At 37.4% G+C, this 19628-nt stretch overlaps 1 protein-coding gene across 3 annotated transcripts in view; it reads left to right on the forward strand.

The window, feature by feature from the left end:
- Positions 1-19628, forward strand: part of LOC124152035 (extracellular matrix organizing protein FRAS1-like) — a 132678-nt gene that overhangs the window by 55528 nt on the left and 57522 nt on the right. For all 3 annotated transcript variants that reach the window (XR_007219938.1, XM_048392333.1, XM_048392334.1), the window contains exons 8-9: positions 17434-17517; positions 19224-19328. Coding sequence is in view for 2 of the 3 variants with exons in the window: in XM_048392333.1 (XP_048248290.1) it covers positions 17434-17517; positions 19224-19328 (189 nt within the window). In the remaining variant the exon portion in view is untranslated. The remainder of the gene's footprint in view (positions 1-17433; positions 17518-19223; positions 19329-19628) is intronic.

Genomic DNA, 19628 nt, shown 5'->3' on the forward strand with positions numbered 1-19628 from the left:
GCTATTTAGGAATTTTAGAAATTTATATTTTTTACGTTTCCATGGTAACAAGTTGGACTTAGGTTCATAAGGGTGGTGTTTGTTTCCGGAGCGTAACTAAAAAAACGTTAAATACTTTCTTACAAAACTTTGCATGTCTACCAGGCACATACTGAACTGGTGCCTTTTGCTATTTAGGAAATTTTTTATTATTTATTTTTTATGTTTCTATGGCAACCAGTTGGATTTAGGTTCTATAGGGTAGAGTTCGTTTCCGGAGCATAACTCAAAACCCATTCAAAACTTTCTTACAAAACTTTGCATGTCTATCAGATTTATGCTGAACTGGTGCCTTTTGCTATTTAGGAATTTTTATTTTTTTATTTTTTACGTTTCCATGGCAACAAGTTGGATTTAAGTTTTCATATAGGGTGGGTTCACTTATGGAGTATTACAAATAAACTGTTAAATATTTCCTTGCCAAGTATTGCATGTCCATATATAAAGTACATACTGAACAGGTGCCATTTGATATTAAGGAGTTTTAGAAATGTTTATTTTAGAATTTCCATTGCAGCTATTTTGACATGGGCTAAGAGAAATGTTGGGTCAGTGACCTGGTTTGGGACTATAACGTGTTAAAATGGGTGGGGGATATAGATGACTTTGTTGACTATACGCTTGTTTCTTGTAATTTGTCATTTGTTTGCATAAAAAAACACCACAGAAACACACGTTTTAGTTTCCATTTCATATGGATGCGACCATGGTGGATCTTTTGTTGGTAAATAATGTATGCTTCTTAAAGAACTTTCAACTCTTGACTCATTACATACAGAATTGCACATTTACTTGTGGTTACTTAACAGACAGCTGCCGGGGGGATATGTCATCTTTTTGATGACTCTTGTTTCCAAAAGGAGTAAACATTTTGAGATTTAAGACACAATGAAATAATGTTTTAGATGTATATAAAGGTTCTAAGTATAGGCTTGACTCGGAAAGTAAATTAGCTCGCAACAGTTTCACGTACTTGGATAGGATAATGAAATATTACTAAATTTTCCATGATCGGACTGATCATTAATCCGATAATACAAATGTCCCTGATTTTGTTTGTAGGTTTCTCAGCACCATATCCATACTCATTGGTTTAAAGAATGTGGTTAACGTCTCAGACCTGTATATCATGTTTCCCCCACATGAAGCTGAAACACTGTTATATGCATGAAATACTGCTTAAGGTGGTCATATACCAAACTCACTCACTTCAGGAACTAAGTCCTCTATGTCCAATCAGGGTATGGGCTAGTTGCCATCTTTATCAAAATCTGATTATTTATTTAGAAGCTTTTATTAATATGTATAGGCATTTATTTATACCAGTGCCTTCATAGTATGTACCAGCAACATGAATGCCTCAAAGACTGCTCAGAAACTTATCAAGGACCATGTATTGAAATCTGAGTCAACACTGACATTGAAAAGTGAATGGTGCCTTGGTTTGCAGATTCAACTTTCTCTAAAATAGTGGAAACAAGTTCAATCTGAACAGGACAAATAATTTGATTCCTCCAAATGCAAACATATGTGTTCACCACATCACCAACCCTCTACGGACACACCACACACTTCTCAAACACCCCAATTACAACTCAGATGTGCATACAAGAGGTTAAACTGCAGGTCTGACAAGACAAGCTTTATCATAACCCCGTTTACAAAGTAAATCGGGGGTATATAGCGTTCCGTTCGTCTGTCCGTCCGTCCTTCCGTCTGTCCATCCTTCCGTCAAAGCTTTTGTACGGCCCATAACTTTTTAACCATGCACCCTAGCTTCACCAAACTTGCTACACACATTTACCACAATGAGTACTTGTGCCTTTTGCTAGTTTAAAGATTCTGAATTTTTTAATTTTTGCCTTTTCCATGGACACATTAAGAAACTTAAACTTTTAGGGTGGGTGTTTTGTACGGCCCATATCTTTTTAACTATGCATCCTAGCTTCATCAAGCTTGCTACACACATTTACCACCATGAGTACTTGTGCCTTTTGCTAGGTTGAAGATTCTGAATTTTTAAATTTTTGCCGTTTCCATGGAATCATGGTGAAACATAAATTTGGGTAGAGTTTTTGTACAACCATGTTTACAATATTATGTATCCTAGCTTCAGCAAACTTGCTACATTAACCACTATGATTGTTTTTTATCTTTTATAAGATTCTGAAAGTTTTCTCTTTTGGTGTTTTCATGGAAACATGATGGAATTTAAAAATTTTGATGACTGGTTTATATAGCTAATATATTTTCCAAAATTGTTTCCACTCATGTAGATCATCATAAGTATCGGTGCTTTGTGTTAGTTTGAATTTATGAATTCTTTACCATATCTGTTAAGGCTAGATGGAAATTATTAATTTATTGATTTTCTTATATGATATTGTTCCATTTTTTATGTGTTTTTATATCAACAATTTTTGGTCCTTTTGATAAGTCTTCTTACGTAACTCCTCAATCAAATTTTTATTCAAAGGTGTACATGGTGATCTACTTCCTCATAGTGAACACTGGTAACATGGGAGATTTGGGGGGAGGGGGGCTCAATTGTCACTGGAACTCAATTTTAGTTTTTAAAACATTGAAGTTAAAATCAGTTAGAAATATGTAATATTTCATTAATTAACAAACTATTTACTATTTGTTGTTGACCAGCGGGGATAACGGGTTATGTGAGCTTTGCTCACTTCTTTCTTGTTAACACTGCCAACATAACAACATGCAAACAAATATACAGAAAACCTTTTCAAGAAAAAGGAATCTTTTTGCCACTTACTGACCAGATTTTATACAAATGTGTATCCCAAATTCAAAACAATTTAGAAGTCTGGCTTTAGTATACAACAGATTTAACACCAGCCACGACCTTCCATGGAGTTATCCCCAGAGCATCACATAAGAGAGGTATTTTATCAGAGTAAAAGATCTGAATTTGATGAGATTGCACTATCAGTTAGCCTACATGAAACTAAACATATTTACAAGCAATGACCATAGATGCTAATTGCTAATGTAAATAAACAAGAGACAGAGTCATTCTTCTACTTCCTTCAGAAAACTGTGTCTACATGATGTTGTTGTATAGGCTAACACTTAGTCTATAAAAGCATTTCTTTCAAATAGTTCTAATTTATTTTTGTTCAAAAGAACCTTTGTTCCTCTGCTGTTTAGCTTGATCTGGACCTGCCTTGACTTTTAGTAAAAAAAAATGTTTTTAAAAATATAAATTCCAGTTGTGGCTCAGGACTAGATGTTGTATTTCATTCGTCAATGACATTTCCTACACTTCCACCAAATGGTTGCCAAGTCACACCTCAAATAAAACATTATCATAATTAAGTGATCAACCTAATAAACAGTTCTTTTAATGTGAGTGCTGCATGTCCACATGTATACATTGCCCATGGTTCAACCTTGAAGAAATGGCTGTAGAAAGGCAGTTGTGTAAGATTTGATTATCAATCACATATTTGCATAGGTAGAGTTCACGTAACTCCCACCCTGTATCGTATGGTTGTACTTACTGCCATTTCCAAAGTGCATCTGTGACGCCCAGGAGGGTTGGATAACATTTCAAACAACCTGAAATACATCACTCTTGTTGGTATTGGTGTGTCAAAATGTATTTTTCAGTAATGTCAAGGATATTTAATGTTTCTGTTGATCTGTTACTATTCCCTTCATTCAAAAGCATTGGCACAGAGCTCCCAGGCCATGAAAGCTGCCTCAAGAATCTAATAGAAAAAATATATACCAGCAAGCTGCTTTGATGAATCTAATAGAAAACACATATACCAGCAAGTTGCCTCAATGAATCTAATAGAAGACACATATACCAGCAAGCTGCTTTGATGAATCTAATAGAAAACACATATACCAGCAAGTTGCCTCAATGAATCTAATAGAAGACACATATACCAGCATGCTGCCTCAATGAATCTAATAGAAGACACATATACCAGCAAGCTGCTTTGATGAATCTAATAGAAAACACATATACCAGCAAGTTGCCTCAATGAATCTAATAGAAGACACATATACCAGCAAGCTGCTTTGATGAATCTAATAGAAAACACATATACCACCAAGTTGCCTCAATGAATCTAATAGAAGACACATATACCAGCAAGCTGCCTCAATGAATCTAATAGAAAACACATATACCAGCAAGCTGCCTGAATGAATCTAATAGAAAACACATATACCAGCAAGCTGCTTTGATGAATCTAATAGAAGACACATATACCAGCAAGTTGCCTCAATGAATCTTATAGAAGACACATATACCAGCAAGTTGCCTCGATGAACCTTATGGTAGACACATATACCAGCAAGCTGCCTCAAGGAAACTAACAGAAGACACATATACCAGCAAGCTGCTTTGATAAATCTAATAGAAGACACATATACCAGCAAATTGCTTCAATGAATCTAATAGAAGACACATTTACCAGCAAGCTGCTTTGATGAAACTACTAGAAGACACATATACTGGCAAGCTGCCTCAAGGAAACTACTAGAAGACACATATACAAGCAAGCTGCTTTGATGAATCTAATAGAAGACACATATACCAGCAAGCTGCTTTGATGAATCTAATAGAAGACACATATACTTGCAAGCTGCCTCAAGGAAACTAATAGAAGACACTTATACCAGCAAGCTGCTTTGATAAATCTAATAGAAGACACATATACTGGCAAGCTGCCTCAATGAATCTAATAGAAAACACATATACCAGCAAGCTGCTTTGATGAATCTAATAGAAGACACGTATACCAGCAAGCTGCCTCAATGAATCTAATAGAAGACACGTATATTGGCAAGCTGCTTTGATGAATCGAATAGAAGACACATATACTGGCAAGCTGCCTCAATGAATCTAATAGAAAACACATATACCAGCAAGCTGCCTGAATGAATCTAATAGAAAACACATATACCAGCAAGCTGCTTTGATGAATCTAATAGAAGACACATATACCAGCAAGTTGCCTCAATGAATCTTATAGAAGACACATATACCAGCAAGTTGCCTCGATGAACCTTATGGTAGACACATATACCAGCAAGCTGCCTCAATGAAACTAACAGAAGACACATATACCAGCAAGCTGCTTTGATAAATCTAATAGAAGACACATATACCAGCAAATTGCTTCAATGAATCTAATAGAAGACACATTTACCAGCAAGCTGCTTTGATGAAACTACTAGAAGACACATATACTGGCAAGCTGCCTCAAGGAAACTACTAGAAGACACATATACAAGCAAGCTGCTTTGATGAATCTAATAGAAGACACATATACCAGCAAGCTGCTTTGATGAATCTAATAGAAGACACATATACTGGCAAGCTGCTTTGATGAAACTAATAGAAGACACATATACTTGCAAGCTGCCTCAAGGAAACTAATAGAAGACACTTATACCAGCAAGCTGCTTTGATAAATCTAATAGAAGACACATATACTGGCAAGCTGCCTCAATGAATCTAATAGAAAACACATATACCAGCAAGCTGCTTTGATGAATCTAATAGAAGACACGTATACCAGCAAGCTGCCTCAATGAATCTAATAGAAGACACGTATATTGGCAAGCTGCTTTGATGAATCGAATAGAAGACACATATACTGGCAAGCTGCCTCAATGAATCTAATAGAAAACACATATACCAGCAAGCTGCCTGAATGAATCTAATAGAAAACACATATACCAGCAAGCTGCTTTGATGAATCTAATAGAAGACACATATACCAGCAAGTTGCCTCAATGAATCTTATAGAAGACACATATACCAGCAAGTTGCCTCGATGAACCTTATGGTAGACACATATACCAGCAAGCTGCCTCAAGGAAACTAATAGAAGACACATATACCAGCAAGCTGCTTTGATAAATCAAATAGAAGACACATATACCAGCAAATTGCTTCAATGAATCTAATAGAAGACGCATTTACCAGCAAGCTGCTTTGATGAAACTAATAGAAGACACATATACTGGCAAGCTGCCTCAAGGAAACTAATAGAAGACACATATACCAGCAAGCTGCTTTGATAAATCTAATAGAAGACACATATACCAGCAAGCTGCTTTGATGAATCTAATAGAAGACACTTATACCAGCAAGATGCTTTGATAAATCTAATAGAAGACACATATACTGGCAAGCTGCCTCAAGGAAACTAATAGAAGAAACTTATACAAGCAAGCTGCCTCAATGAATGTAATAGAAGACACATATACCAGCAAGCTGCTTTGATGAACCTTATAGAAGACACATATACCGGCAAGCAGTCTCGATATATAGAATAGAAGACATGTGTATTGGCAAGTTGCCTTAATGAACCTCATAGAAGACACATACACCGGCAAGCTGTCTCTATATATAGAATAGAAGACACGTGTATTGGCAAGTTGCCTTAATAAACCTTATAGAAGACACATATACCAGCAAGCTGCCTCAATGAATCTAATAGAAAACACATATACCGGCAAGCTGCTTTGATGAATCTAATAGAAGACACATACAGAAGCAAGTTGCCTCAATGAATCTTATAGAAGACACATATACCAGCAAGTTGCCTCGATGAACCTTATGGTTGACACATATACCAGAAAGCTGCCTCAATGAAACTAATAGAAGACACATATACCAGCAAGCTGCTTTGATAAATCTAATAGAAGACACATATACCAGCAAATTGCTTCAATGAATCTAATAGAAGACACATTTACCAGCAAGCTGCTTTGATGAAACTAATAGAAGACACATATACTGGCAAGCTACCTCAAGGAAACTACTAGAAGACACATATACCAGCAAGCTGCTTTGATAAATCTAATAGAAGACACATATACCAGCAAGCTGCTTTGATGAATCGAATAGAAGACACATATACTGGCAAGCTGCTTTGATGAAACTAATAGAAGACACATATACTTGCAAGCTGCCTCAAGGAAACTAATAGAAGACACTTATACCAGCAAGCTGCTTTGATAAATCTAATAGAAGACACATATACTGGCAAGCTGCCTCAAGGAAACTAATAGAAGACACTTATACAAGCAAGCTGTCTCAATCAATGTAATAGAAGACACATATACCAGCAAGCTGCTTTGATGAACCTTAAAGAAGACACATATACCGGCAAGCAGTCTCGATATATAGAATAGAAGACACGTGTATTGGCAAGTTGCCTTAATAAACCTTATAGAAGACACATATACCGGCAAGCTGTCTCGATATATAGAATAGAAGACACATGTATTGGCAAGTTGCCTTAATGAACCTTATAGAAGACACATATACCAGCAAGCTGTCTCAATATATAGAATAGAAGACACGTGTATTGGCAAGTTGCCTTAATGAACCTTATAGAAGACACATATACCGGCAAGCTGTCTCGATATATAGAATAGAAGACACGTGTATTGGCAAGTTGCCTTAATGATCCTTATAGAAGACACATATATATACCGGCAAGCTGTCTTGATATATAGAATAGAAGACACGTGTATTGGCAAGTTGCCTTAATGAACCTTATAGAAGACACATATACCGGCAAGCTGTCTCGATATATAGAATAGAAGACACGTGTATTGGCAAGTTGCCTTAATGATCCTTATAGAAGACACATATATATACCGGCAAGCTGTCTCGATATATAGAATAGAAGACACGTGTATTGGCAAGTTGCCTTAATGAACCTCATAGAAGACACATACACCGGCAAGCTGTCTTGATATATAGAATAGAAGACACGTGTATTGGCAAGTTGCCTTAATGAACCTTATAGAAGACACATATACCGGCAAGCTGTCTCGATATATAGAATAGAAGACACGTGTATTGGCAAGTTGCCTTAATGAACCTTAAAGAAGACACATATACCGGCAAGCAGTCTCGATATATAGAATAGAAGACACGTGTATTGGCAAGTTGCCTTAATAAACCTTATAGAAGACACATAAACCGGCAAGCTGTCTCGATATATAGAATAGAAGACACGTGTATTTGCAAGTTGCCTTAATAAACCTTATAGAAGACACATATACCGACAAGCTGTCTCGATATATAGAATAGAAGACACGTGTATTGGCAAGTTGCTTTGATGAACCTTATAGAAGACACATATATGTTGGCATGCTGTTTCAAGGAATCCAATAGAAGACATGTGTAGATATTTAGTCTACTTTCCAGAAACTTATGTTTTGGCATCATTGTCAGTAGATTTAAGTGTCATGTATGAGCCCTTATTATCTGAGAATTCTGGAAAGATGATTGTCTTAAAACATATAATTAATACTCAAGCTGTTTTCAGTCTTCTTCAATGACATTATGATTTCAAACTAGTATCAGTAACCAACTACATGCTGCTTAAAATATTTAAAGCTTTTCATTTCAAATAACAGTTTCATCTTCAGACATGTAAAAGTTAAAATTCTCACTCAGGCTGTGCCTGTTAGGCTTAGTGTATAGGCCAAACTGTCAACATCACACAATGGTCCCTGAATATATTCTGTAGGAGCACATGAACTTGGCAAACTATCAAAAGCAGACAAATCATTTTCAGATATATTGTGTTGAGGCCATTACACAATATGACACAGTTCTGAACTCCTACATTCCTCGTGTGTTCCATGACAACCACAAAATATCATCCAGTACATGAAAAATAAACCCACATTGTATAGTTTATCTTGACATAAAACGAAATTAAGTCTATGAAAGATTGCTTGCCTTCTGGCACTCGTTTAGAGAACTGTGTAATCAGAGCCCAAACATGTTTTTGCCTTCTGAAAGCTGTAGCAATGGGTGCTTCCTGCTGTCAACACATACATGTTTCCAGGTTGCTCTTTAGAGATCAGAGGTGCAAGTGATTAGCGATCAAAAGATGCAATATGTGTGCAGGCAGCCTTTATATAAGACTGTCTCATTGTCTTCTACAGCAGCTAACATATACTTGCTTCCATATACATGTATTGCAATTGCTACACTCAAGACTAGCTTGTTGATCTCTCTTACTCCCTAGTAGGTGCATAATCATGTTGACTAGTCAAGATAGTCATGTTGACTAGTCAAGATTGTCCTGTTGACTAGTCAAGATAATCATGTTGACTAGTCAAATAATCATGTTGACTAGTCAAGATAATCATGTTGACTAGTCAAGATAGTCATGTTGATTAGTCAAGATAATCATGTTGACTAGTCAAGATAATCTTGTTGACTAGTCAAGATGGTCATGTTGACTGGTCAAGATAATCATGTTGACAAGTCAAGGTAGCCCTGTTGACTTGTCAAGATAATCATGTTGACTAGTCAAGATAATCATGTAATCATGTTGACTAATCAAGATAGTTCTGTTAACTAGTCAAGATAGTCATGTTGACTAGTAAGGATAATCATGTTGACTAGTCAATATAATCATGTTGACTAGTCAATATAATCATGTTGACTAGTGAAGATAGTTCTGTTGACTAGTTAAGATAGTAATGTTGACTAGTCAAGATAAGCTAAATGATGAAATTTATTCAATTGTAGCCTAAGGGATAGTCTTCTTTCAAGGCTGTACTGAATGATAAGTCCATGGCTGTATAGTTATTCTATCTTAATAATTGGCAAGTCTTGATCATGTTGATAGGCGGACCTTTTTCTTATTATTTATATAATCTAGAAGTTATTCTTTAAACTAATAATTATTGCCTTTGAGACTTGAGCAAGTCTGGCTATGTGAATAAATTTTTATGTTGTACATTTCATAAAGAAATATAACTAATGAATGACAACTGTCGCAGAAAGGAAATATTTGTAATATATTTAGTTCAACATTGGCTGACTTAAATGCATGTGCAAAATTACCTCACATGCAAAAATACCCTAAGTTGTGCAGAGCCATGATGTTTTTGTGTGTATATGGTAATGGGTCTACTGCACCAAGAGGAGATATGTATCCTTGCGTTATCGCTGCATCAGGCAGCTGTTACAGTTTCTGGCCAATCAACAAGTGTGAAAGACGGTGTATGGTATCGGCCACCAAATGTATCGTTCTGAGTAGCATGTCTCTTTGCGCAACTTTGTTTTTGATGAACCACTTCAGGCTAACATTTAAGACTCCCAAAATGTATTCATGTTACCAAGTACATAAACACACCAGTTTATTTCTGTCTGTATGAAGTGCAAGGGCTTTATTTACAAAGTCTGTGTGAATCCAGTAAGTAGTACATAACGCCACCAAATGGGTATACCATGAACACACCTGCATTATCGTAAACCAATAGTGAAAAACAGACGTAAGTTAGTAATCATCACTAAGCTCTTACACGTACGTAATCAGTCAATTATCTGTTTAATGTCTGCATCTGAGAGCTCAATTTCGTGGATACATACTCATTAAACTACCAGTACACGTTTTGACTTACGATGACATGTACACATATTCCAAGTTTGCATACAGACTAATATTTTGATACATCAGCAAAATAGTTCTTACAAATACTATCAGTAGATCAAAAGATGTCTGTTTAGTATTCCAATGAACCAATCAGATTCAAGTTTTCTCCAAGTTTGATCTGATACCCAGCAGAAAGAGACCAATCAACTTCCTTCCAGCACCAAGACACATACAAGAGAGTAAATGTCATACTCTGCAGTATCATGATTCTAACATTGGGAGGCAGTAAGTGACTGAGATGGTTATGTCACTGTTAACCTTCTAGTGTCTAACAGACAGCTTTGTATACTCCCTAGGGAGCTGAGAATGTAATCAAGTGCACACTGATCCATTGATAATAATGGCGTAGTGCTTTGAGCATGTCCCTGTGTGGTGTGAAAATACAGCCCATTCATAATGGGATATGATGATGATGTACAGATTAAAATAAAAAATGCAGCAAAGAGGGTTTGAGTGATCCTGGCACAGTCAGGCTGGTTAGGCTCATCAACAGCTCAGGGTCCTTGCCCCCTAAACACGTAGCCCAGGCAGCGAATGGGACTTCTCCCAGGAAGTGCTGCCTAGTTGAACCAACCCACAACTTTTCAGAGAATGTGAAGACTCTCCAACAATGCAGCCTTCTGCATTACCCAGATTGTCAGAAGGGCTATATTCCTGGCAGCAAACCCAGGTACTCTCCCAATGTCAGTCAACAGATTGGGAGGTACCAAACCTAAGGCACCGAGAACAATGGGGTGTTGGACAACTTGGTACTTAGGATGCAAGCCTTGTTATTATTTTTATTAATCTTCTTCTTCTTTTTCTTCTTCTTATTATTGGTAGAAACATTCTGATGTAACATTAAATGTTAACTCACTCTCTTACTTTGGGGAAACTTTGTAAAAAACTGGCACACTGGCCTCTTGAGTGTTATCAAACAGTTTACATTCAGTTTGACTTAGCAACATTATACACTACTCCAAAAAGGTAAGGATCATCCGATTCTATCATATCCCATATCGTTATAGGAACAAGGTGAGGTGAGGTGAAATGGGGTTTAACGTCGTGTCCAAGGTTATTGCACTTATATAGTGACGTGCATGTACGTGTGTGTGTTTGTGTGGCTGCTTGTACTAGTCCAGACTGATGCCGATTTAAAGTACTAGCTCACTACCATGCCGCAGTTTAACATGAATACCCCACTCAGACACAGTATACTGACTCTGAGCCGACCAGTCCTTGTTTTAGCCCCTTAATGCCGAGCGCCAGACAGGGTAACAACAACTACCATCTTTTAACGTCTTTTGGTATGACGCGGCCAGGGATCGAACCCCAGACCTTCCGCTCTCGGGGCGGACGCTCTCCCACTAGACCACGGAAGCGGTCTTATAGGAACAAAGCTTTCTACAGCAAGATCAACCTAAATATTGAAGATGTAGATGATAGCTTGGGCAACCCATTTTTGTCGGTGGTCAGACTTGGTTGATGCATGTCATCGTATCCCAATTGTGTAGGTTGTTGCTCATGATGTCAATCTCTGGATTGTTTGATCCACACTCTGTTAATTACAGACCGCCATCATATAGCTGGAATATTGCTTAGGGTGGTGTTAAACAGCAAACAAACAAATAAAAAACAGGGATAACTTTAATGTTTCAAGAAAACTAGGTATGAGATATCAAGATTTCACCTGTGGAATAAATGTTAACAAAAGCAAGCTCACCTAGGTAGTGAACAGACAAGAGTGTGTGGTTGGTCCTGAAAACATTCTGCCGGTGATCCCTATTTGTATGACTCTGGTGCCACTTGCTGCTCATGTATGTAGCATGTGGTGCCGCTGCGCTTCTCTGTAAGGAGCTGAAACAACATGGCTCCTCATTCAACATGGCAATGAGAATTACATCCAAACTACTGAGAGTTTATCATGTAAACATAATTCTAGATACCTCACAGACATCTGTGGATGCTGACTTCACCAGCAACAGTCTCCTAGTCATGGTAATGCTGTTACGCCAAGCTCATAAATGAGGTTGCTAACCATCTCCTCTCCTGAATCCCCAATACCATCTAACTTTCCACTCTGAGTCTCATTGCTCACCACTGAATCCTGAATACTACTTAACATTAATCTCAAAAGCATTGAGAAAAGGGTACGATTTGAAGTTGAATTGCTAAAATAAAATATCGAATAAAAATAAAATGTATAAAGGATAGAATGTTATTAAAGGACATTGTTACATATGCCAATGTTTATTTTAAATGTTAAATCTGCATACCAAATTTCATGTTATTTGTGCCCTGTGCACGGTACTACCACACTGCTGACTCCTGAATACCCACCCTTATAGATCCATGAATCCTGCATACAAAAAGGGGGTTGGCAGCCTCATTAATCAGGAACCACACACACAAGTATGTCCCTGGCTGCTAACACACTTTCAGCATAAAACTACAAAGATTGTGTTATAAATCATTTTTTTATAGAATAATACAACAAAAAATACAGCTGACTTGTTTTTCGTAGGTTTCTGTAGGTTCCCCTTGAAGAGTGAGAATGGCTTTTACTTTCCATTTTGCGATTTTCCCATAATATATAAGCAAGGGGACAATTGAAATGAACCTCACACCAAGTACCCATGTGGAGAATTGAACATAGGCCTATGGCTTAATGAGCCAATGCTTTAACCACTAGACCCCAAGAGTATAATTATGGAATAATTAACTGCAGCAATGCATGGCCCAATTCCTGGCCTATGTTCCAAGTACAGTCATCGTGTTCCCTCCCCAGGTATGCAGCAGCACACCTTTCTGCGGTATCATCTAAGTGGATCCTTTGTCAGGTGTTTGTGCCACTGTAATCAGTCACTGCAAATGGCTGCCAACTGCTGTCGGCTCCTGGACCATTGCCAGGAGTTATCTTGGCACTGGTGTGAGGGAATATTGCATGATTCTGGGCCAGTCTGGTCTTTCCACCCAATTATTAACAAATTAGTTGTAACAGTTTATTTGTTGAGTTCATTTTTAAAGGAAAAAAGCTCTGCAGGAAGTTACAAATGTTTGTCCTCAGTAAGGAGCACTGTAAGTGGATGTAGAGATGCTGATAAGAGGATGTGGAAAGTGAAATGACTCCTTATTTATAGACTTAAGAAACATGCAGTTTCAAATTTCAAATCAGCCGTAGGCTGCAGAATTAGTCATTCCTTAATAATCGTCTTGTTTTATCAGTTTTGATCATGGCAGCACATACTGGGTGTGCTCCTTGGCATACAGAGTTACACAGGTATTAGATCTATTCTTCAAAGGTCCATGACAGGGTCTTCTGACTCACTGATGTCACTTCGTAATTACAATGCTAATAATGATGCAGCGTCATGTTTCACTCACTACAACTACTGCAATACCAATGAACATTTTTTTTATAGATTCATCACATTATTATTCTTGCAATGCAATTACATGTAACAAAAATTGTAAAATGTAAAAAACAACAACCATTTTTGTACAACCTCTTTGTTTTTTTAATGGGGTTTTCTTTCAAGTTTTTTATGCATCAGTGACACAAATGAATGTCCGAATGTGTTTGTGACAGTTGCCACCGGTGGGGCAGGATAGGCTCACCTTTTCATGACTACCTGTTACCATCACTTTTTGATAGTGATTCATAGACACATGTTTGTTATGTAGTTGGCATTGTGCAATCAACTCTGATTTTTGGCAGGGTTTTCTTATGAGTATGGAAAGGGTTTTGTCGCTTGTATTTGTATATGGGTTAGAGGCCTTTATGCAAATAAGCTTCTTTGTATTCATATTCTTCACTCACTACAGCCAGTGCTTACCTTCAAATCTCTCAAAGTAACCCACTGGCATTCAGATGGCCTGATCTAAGAAGGTCTATCTAATACAAATGATCACGAATCTGAAAACATGAAGCACATGAAAGGACAAGTTCTATGCAACTGTTGTGTGAACCAAGGCTGCTTTCTCCAGCATGTCTTTTATCTGTGAAACAAAATTGATATCTTGCCTAATAGATGCTTTCTCTTTCTTTGATTTCATGCTTCAAGTGAGTGAGTGACGTTTTACTCACCTTTAGATATATTCCAGCAATATCATGGCGGGGGACACCAGACATGGGCTTCACACATTGTACCCATGTCCGGAATCGAACCCAGGTCTTTGGCTTGACGAGCGAACGCTTTAACTGCTAGGCTACCCGACCACCCTGCTTCAAGTAAATAGCCATAATAGTGCGCACAACAAATTAGGAGGTGCCATCATGTTTAAGATTTGGTAAGGTGGTATGTGAAGAATTAGTCCTTCGAAATTGCATCTGTAAGCTGTTTGTTGCTATCTGATGCTGCAACCTGAGGGGCAGTGGAGTAGCCTAGTGGTTAAAGCCTTTTCACAGGTCATGCTGAAGGCCCAGGTTCAGTTCCCCACATGGTTATAATGTGTAAAGCGCATTTCTGGTGTCCAATAACATCCAACTCAATCACTCACTGTAACCTGATTTTGGACTGCTTCAATATATCTGGTTAGAGTGACTATTTTGTATTGGCATTAAACAATTATGATTTCTTTTACTGTGAGGAGTAAGGGCTTTTATATTTCATGATTATTTTAAGGATGATATGATATCACATACCAGTTTGCCTTGGCTACATGTGTTGTTATTGGTAATTTCAGTGTAAGAAATAGTAACTATCATTTCATAAATGTTAACAATCAAGTTGCCTTTAGTTTCTTTTTGTTTGATTGTTTGATTGTTGTTTGGGCCATACTTAGCAGTATTCCAGCTATATGACAGAGGCCTGTAACTAAGTCCATGTAGTCCACAAGCATAGGCTGCTGAGGATCTGTTCTAACCCAGAATTCCCACTGCTTCTTGCATGCATAGTCTCTTGCTAATGAATTACGTAACTACCTCCGTGTAAACAAACACATCAACAAAGTCCATTTCCTGGTGAGTGCAGTGGAGATGGATGCAGCCTACCCCTGTTCCGTATCATATCGGCAGCTGCTACTGCCTCTCACCCTGCCTGCTTCACAATGTTCATCTCCTGGGTGGCACCCTCTCATGCTGCGCCTGCATCAATAAGCACAGCTATAAAAGCTTGTATACCAGCATTGTATTTGTTTGTGGGGAAATCAGGAGGACCAAGTATCTGATATGTAATAATTGATGTTAAGGGCTGAGCATGCCATCTGATAAAAAATGTCGGGTGTTTTTATTCTACAAAGCAGATGAATGTCAAGTGAAGAATGGTTGGCATTCTGTTTGTTTTGTACACTATGTCAAGGAGGGAGGAGGTATGGGAAGTGAACTTTCTCTTGGAACTGCGGTTCCACTGCACGGAAGAGGATTCAGCTTCTTGATTGCAAGTGATTATCAAGGAAATGCCGCTTTCATATCAAACAAGGAAATGTGTTAGGGAAAAAAGATAAAGAAAATAGCATGATATCTATTCAATTGTAGATATTTAATCTGAAAAGAGCTTACCCAGTATTTATTCAACTGGGAATTCTTAATTTGAATATCTCTCCAGTAACCAATGTTTGTTGTAAGAGGTGGCAAAATGGAACTGGTGGTCATGTTCAAACCCTATTTGATTTGCATGGCTCATTGTGAATGGTTCATGATATCAATCACTGGTTTGTCATGTACAGATAAGTGTATTACAGGCTGCATCACTTTGCAGGAATATTGCTGAGAACAATGTTAAACAACAAACAAACATAAGCTGAACCAATAGTTTTATTATTAAGTTCATGTATTCTCAGAGAATAAGCAGTGTATATTACATGTATGGTAAATATATGTTATGAGAAGCTGGTGAATAAATAAAGGATATTGACTGGGGAATACAGCATTCTTTGTTCCTGCAATAGTCTCCAGTAAGGCTACATAATAGCGATATGGCCTATTACATCGGGATGCAGAAAAAACTATAGATATTACCATTGAGGCGGCATGTTTTGGAATCAACTGGCAGCCAGGGGTGAAACAGATAAGGCCAGATTAGATCTGACATAATATTCAAACAGATGCTGAATGTCAGGAAGGGTGAGAGACTGACAACACAATTAAACATAGAATAAAACAAAGACAGGGTTTTATTTCAGTTCAAATGTACCCCAATAACTTATTTGGTACAGGAAACTTGGTGTTTCTGGTTTCATCCTATACTACTCCACTGTGGATAGGTATGCTGAGATGTGTACATATTTATCATGTACATATAGGTGATAAGTGTGCTATGGCATAGAATGATAGGAATATCCCTATCAAAAGTTGAACATTCTGTTTTCTTGGGCCCAATGGTTATTTGTTGTAGTCCTAGATTTTTCAAGTTATCAAATTATTCTACTGGGTTTTGGAAAGAAAAATGTTATGTGAAAATGAGTTTTGTGCATATTTCAATAATTAGTATTGTAAGGTTTCGTGACTGATGGTTTATGAAAGATTCATGTTTTAATCGATCTGTGAAGATCCTGGCTAAAATAGCTCTTTAGGAACCCATGTTTGTCATGAGGCCACTAACGGGATTGGGTGGTCAGACTCGTTGACTTGGTTGATTTTGTAGATTGATGCTCATGATATCAATCACTGGATTGTCTGTTCCAGACTCATTTATTTACAGACTGCCATCATATGGCTGGAATATTGCTGAGTGCTGCATTTAACAAAAAAAGAAAGAAAGAAACAAACAAACAAACAAAGATTTTTTATTAGTTGATTTGAAGTTTTTTCTTTATTATGTTTTATCATCTCAAGCATCTGCACATGTCTGTGCCAAGCAACAGTTTATTTAACAACAACATATTTACCAGTGTGTGAATCCTTTTAGAGTACAATAAACTGGCCATATGTACTATGTCACGTTGTCTGTTCACCTCAAGTTTCATGTATTCCAATATCATGTATATATATATGCCAATGTTATGATTTCAGGGCCAAACCCTTGCCAAATCAGCTGATGGCTGCTGTCAGCAGTGTAAAAGTGAACAATGTGAAGATCGAGGGACGTCATATAAGGTAAATATAAATTTTATTATAGTGAATATTTTGGGGGATATTTTTTGGTAATGAAGACTGAGCTCACAGTTATATTAATATCCCCTAAAATATCCATGATCCCTCTGATATGGACACATCGATATGGAAGTATTGACTGCAGTGCTTAAAGTGGGACCATACTCTGTGGTTTCAGACCTTGACATTATAGGTCCAGACAATGTACTTAGTGCCGACCCGTGAAGATCCAGTCTTCAGCAACCCATGCTTGCCGTAAAAGGCGACTATGCTTGTTGTAAGAGGCGACTAACGGGATTGGGTGGTCAGGCTCTCTGACTTGGTTGATACATGTCATCGTATCCCATTTGAATGGATCAATGTCCATGATGTCAATCACTGGATTGTCTGGTCCAGACTCAATTATTCACAGACCGCCGTCATATAGCTGGAATTAAAACAACAAACAAACAAAACAAACTTAGTGCCCTGTGTGAAACTGAGACAGTGTCTCTGTGTAATTAAGGTAATTATTATCTACATCATAAAATTGATGAGACTACTAATAGTGTTTGAGCAACTTGAATCCAATTAGCTGTAGGTTCATGCTGCTAACAGGATGTTCTGACTTGTACAATAGCGTAGTGTTCATACTTATCTAAGGATCATAAAGGTCCGAGCTGTACTTGAGAAAATATAGGATGACGGCACAGCATTGTGCGCAATATATTTCCCCTATTTGTTCTGTGTACGGAGTCTTTGGTTAACATTAGGGCCAGTTTCATGTACTAAAATACACTGCTTCACTGAACCTGTTTCATGTTGATTGAGGCACCTCCCTCCATTAAAAACCGTTTTGAGAAAGCTCTTAATTCCATCAAAACCTCGGAACAGATGCAGATATAATCAAAATAACATTCTGGACATAATTTTGGGTGCTGTCAGTAGTAGTTGTGGTACTATATCTGTGTGAGTTGTCTTTAATCTTCAGTCTGTATGTCCAAACTTAGAAAGTTGTTCACAAACATGAGCTTGTTGTTTCAAGTTTAAGAGGCATTTCTTGTTTGTTGTCATGAATGCAACAAAGTTGTATCAGCTACACACATTCACACATATGCATGCAGTTCCACTTAAGTTTGTTTGTTTGGTTTACTCTAGGGATTTAAAAAAATCCAAATCTCTCCGTTGGGAGGGATAATTTGTAATTCACACTTCATACCCTAACAAGATTTCCTGATAATTCTTCTAGTTCTCAGGCTGCAAACCAGTGTGCCATCACTAAAAAGTCATTCAGTTATCAAGGACATTTGTACATTCTGTTTCTAATATCTGCTATATGTTTATGATAAGACACAGGCATTACTTAAAGTAGATGCTAGGCCATAATGTGTGCTTGTCATGAAAACCACTTGGGTTTTTCTTAAAAAGTTGGTGCAAGTAATGAAACGTAAGCTGTGTCCATAAATTTGTCAGACTTGAATATTCCACATTTTTGTATCAAACAGTGTTCTTTGAACATGTCCTTGCAAACACATACATTTTGATAACACTCATCCATTCTGTTATGACATTTGTGTTCTGAGAAATAGCATTTGAAAAAGAGGTTTGTGGTGAATGCACATATATGTTCAGAAAGCAACTTATAAAAGCTAAGGGTAGCCCATTCTGCGGAGATGAATAGAATGCTAACTGAATGCCCCCAGGTAATGCACTCTGCATCTTATTTTCAGCATGGTGAACAATGGAGTCGAGACACGTGCACATACTGTACATGCGTCAGTGGCAGTGTGGAATGTCGAACACAGCAGTGCGACACCTCCATGATTTGTCACAGAGTAAGTGGATCATATTGCACATCAAAAACACCACATGGTGCTCAAAGAAATTCCTTTTTTTTACTGGGAGAAAATGAAAACTTGTACTGTTCAACCACTCCTAATGTGATCATTATTCTTTGTCTTTTGAAGGAAACATATCTTTCTAATTTTCTTTCTTTACATTACATAACATTTCTTTTCATATATACTACTCAAAAGAAGTTAAAGAACGCCCTATTCTTTCGTATTACTTTAGTTAATCTGTAATGCCATGAGAGAAGTAGTATGAAAGAATTGGGTTTTAATTTCATATTTTGC

Source organism: Haliotis rufescens, unplaced genomic scaffold (assembly GCF_023055435.1).
Source record: "Haliotis rufescens isolate VD_foot unplaced genomic scaffold, xgHalRufe1.0.p SCAF_11, whole genome shotgun sequence".
Lineage (NCBI taxonomy): Eukaryota > Metazoa > Mollusca > Gastropoda > Lepetellida > Haliotidae > Haliotis > Haliotis rufescens.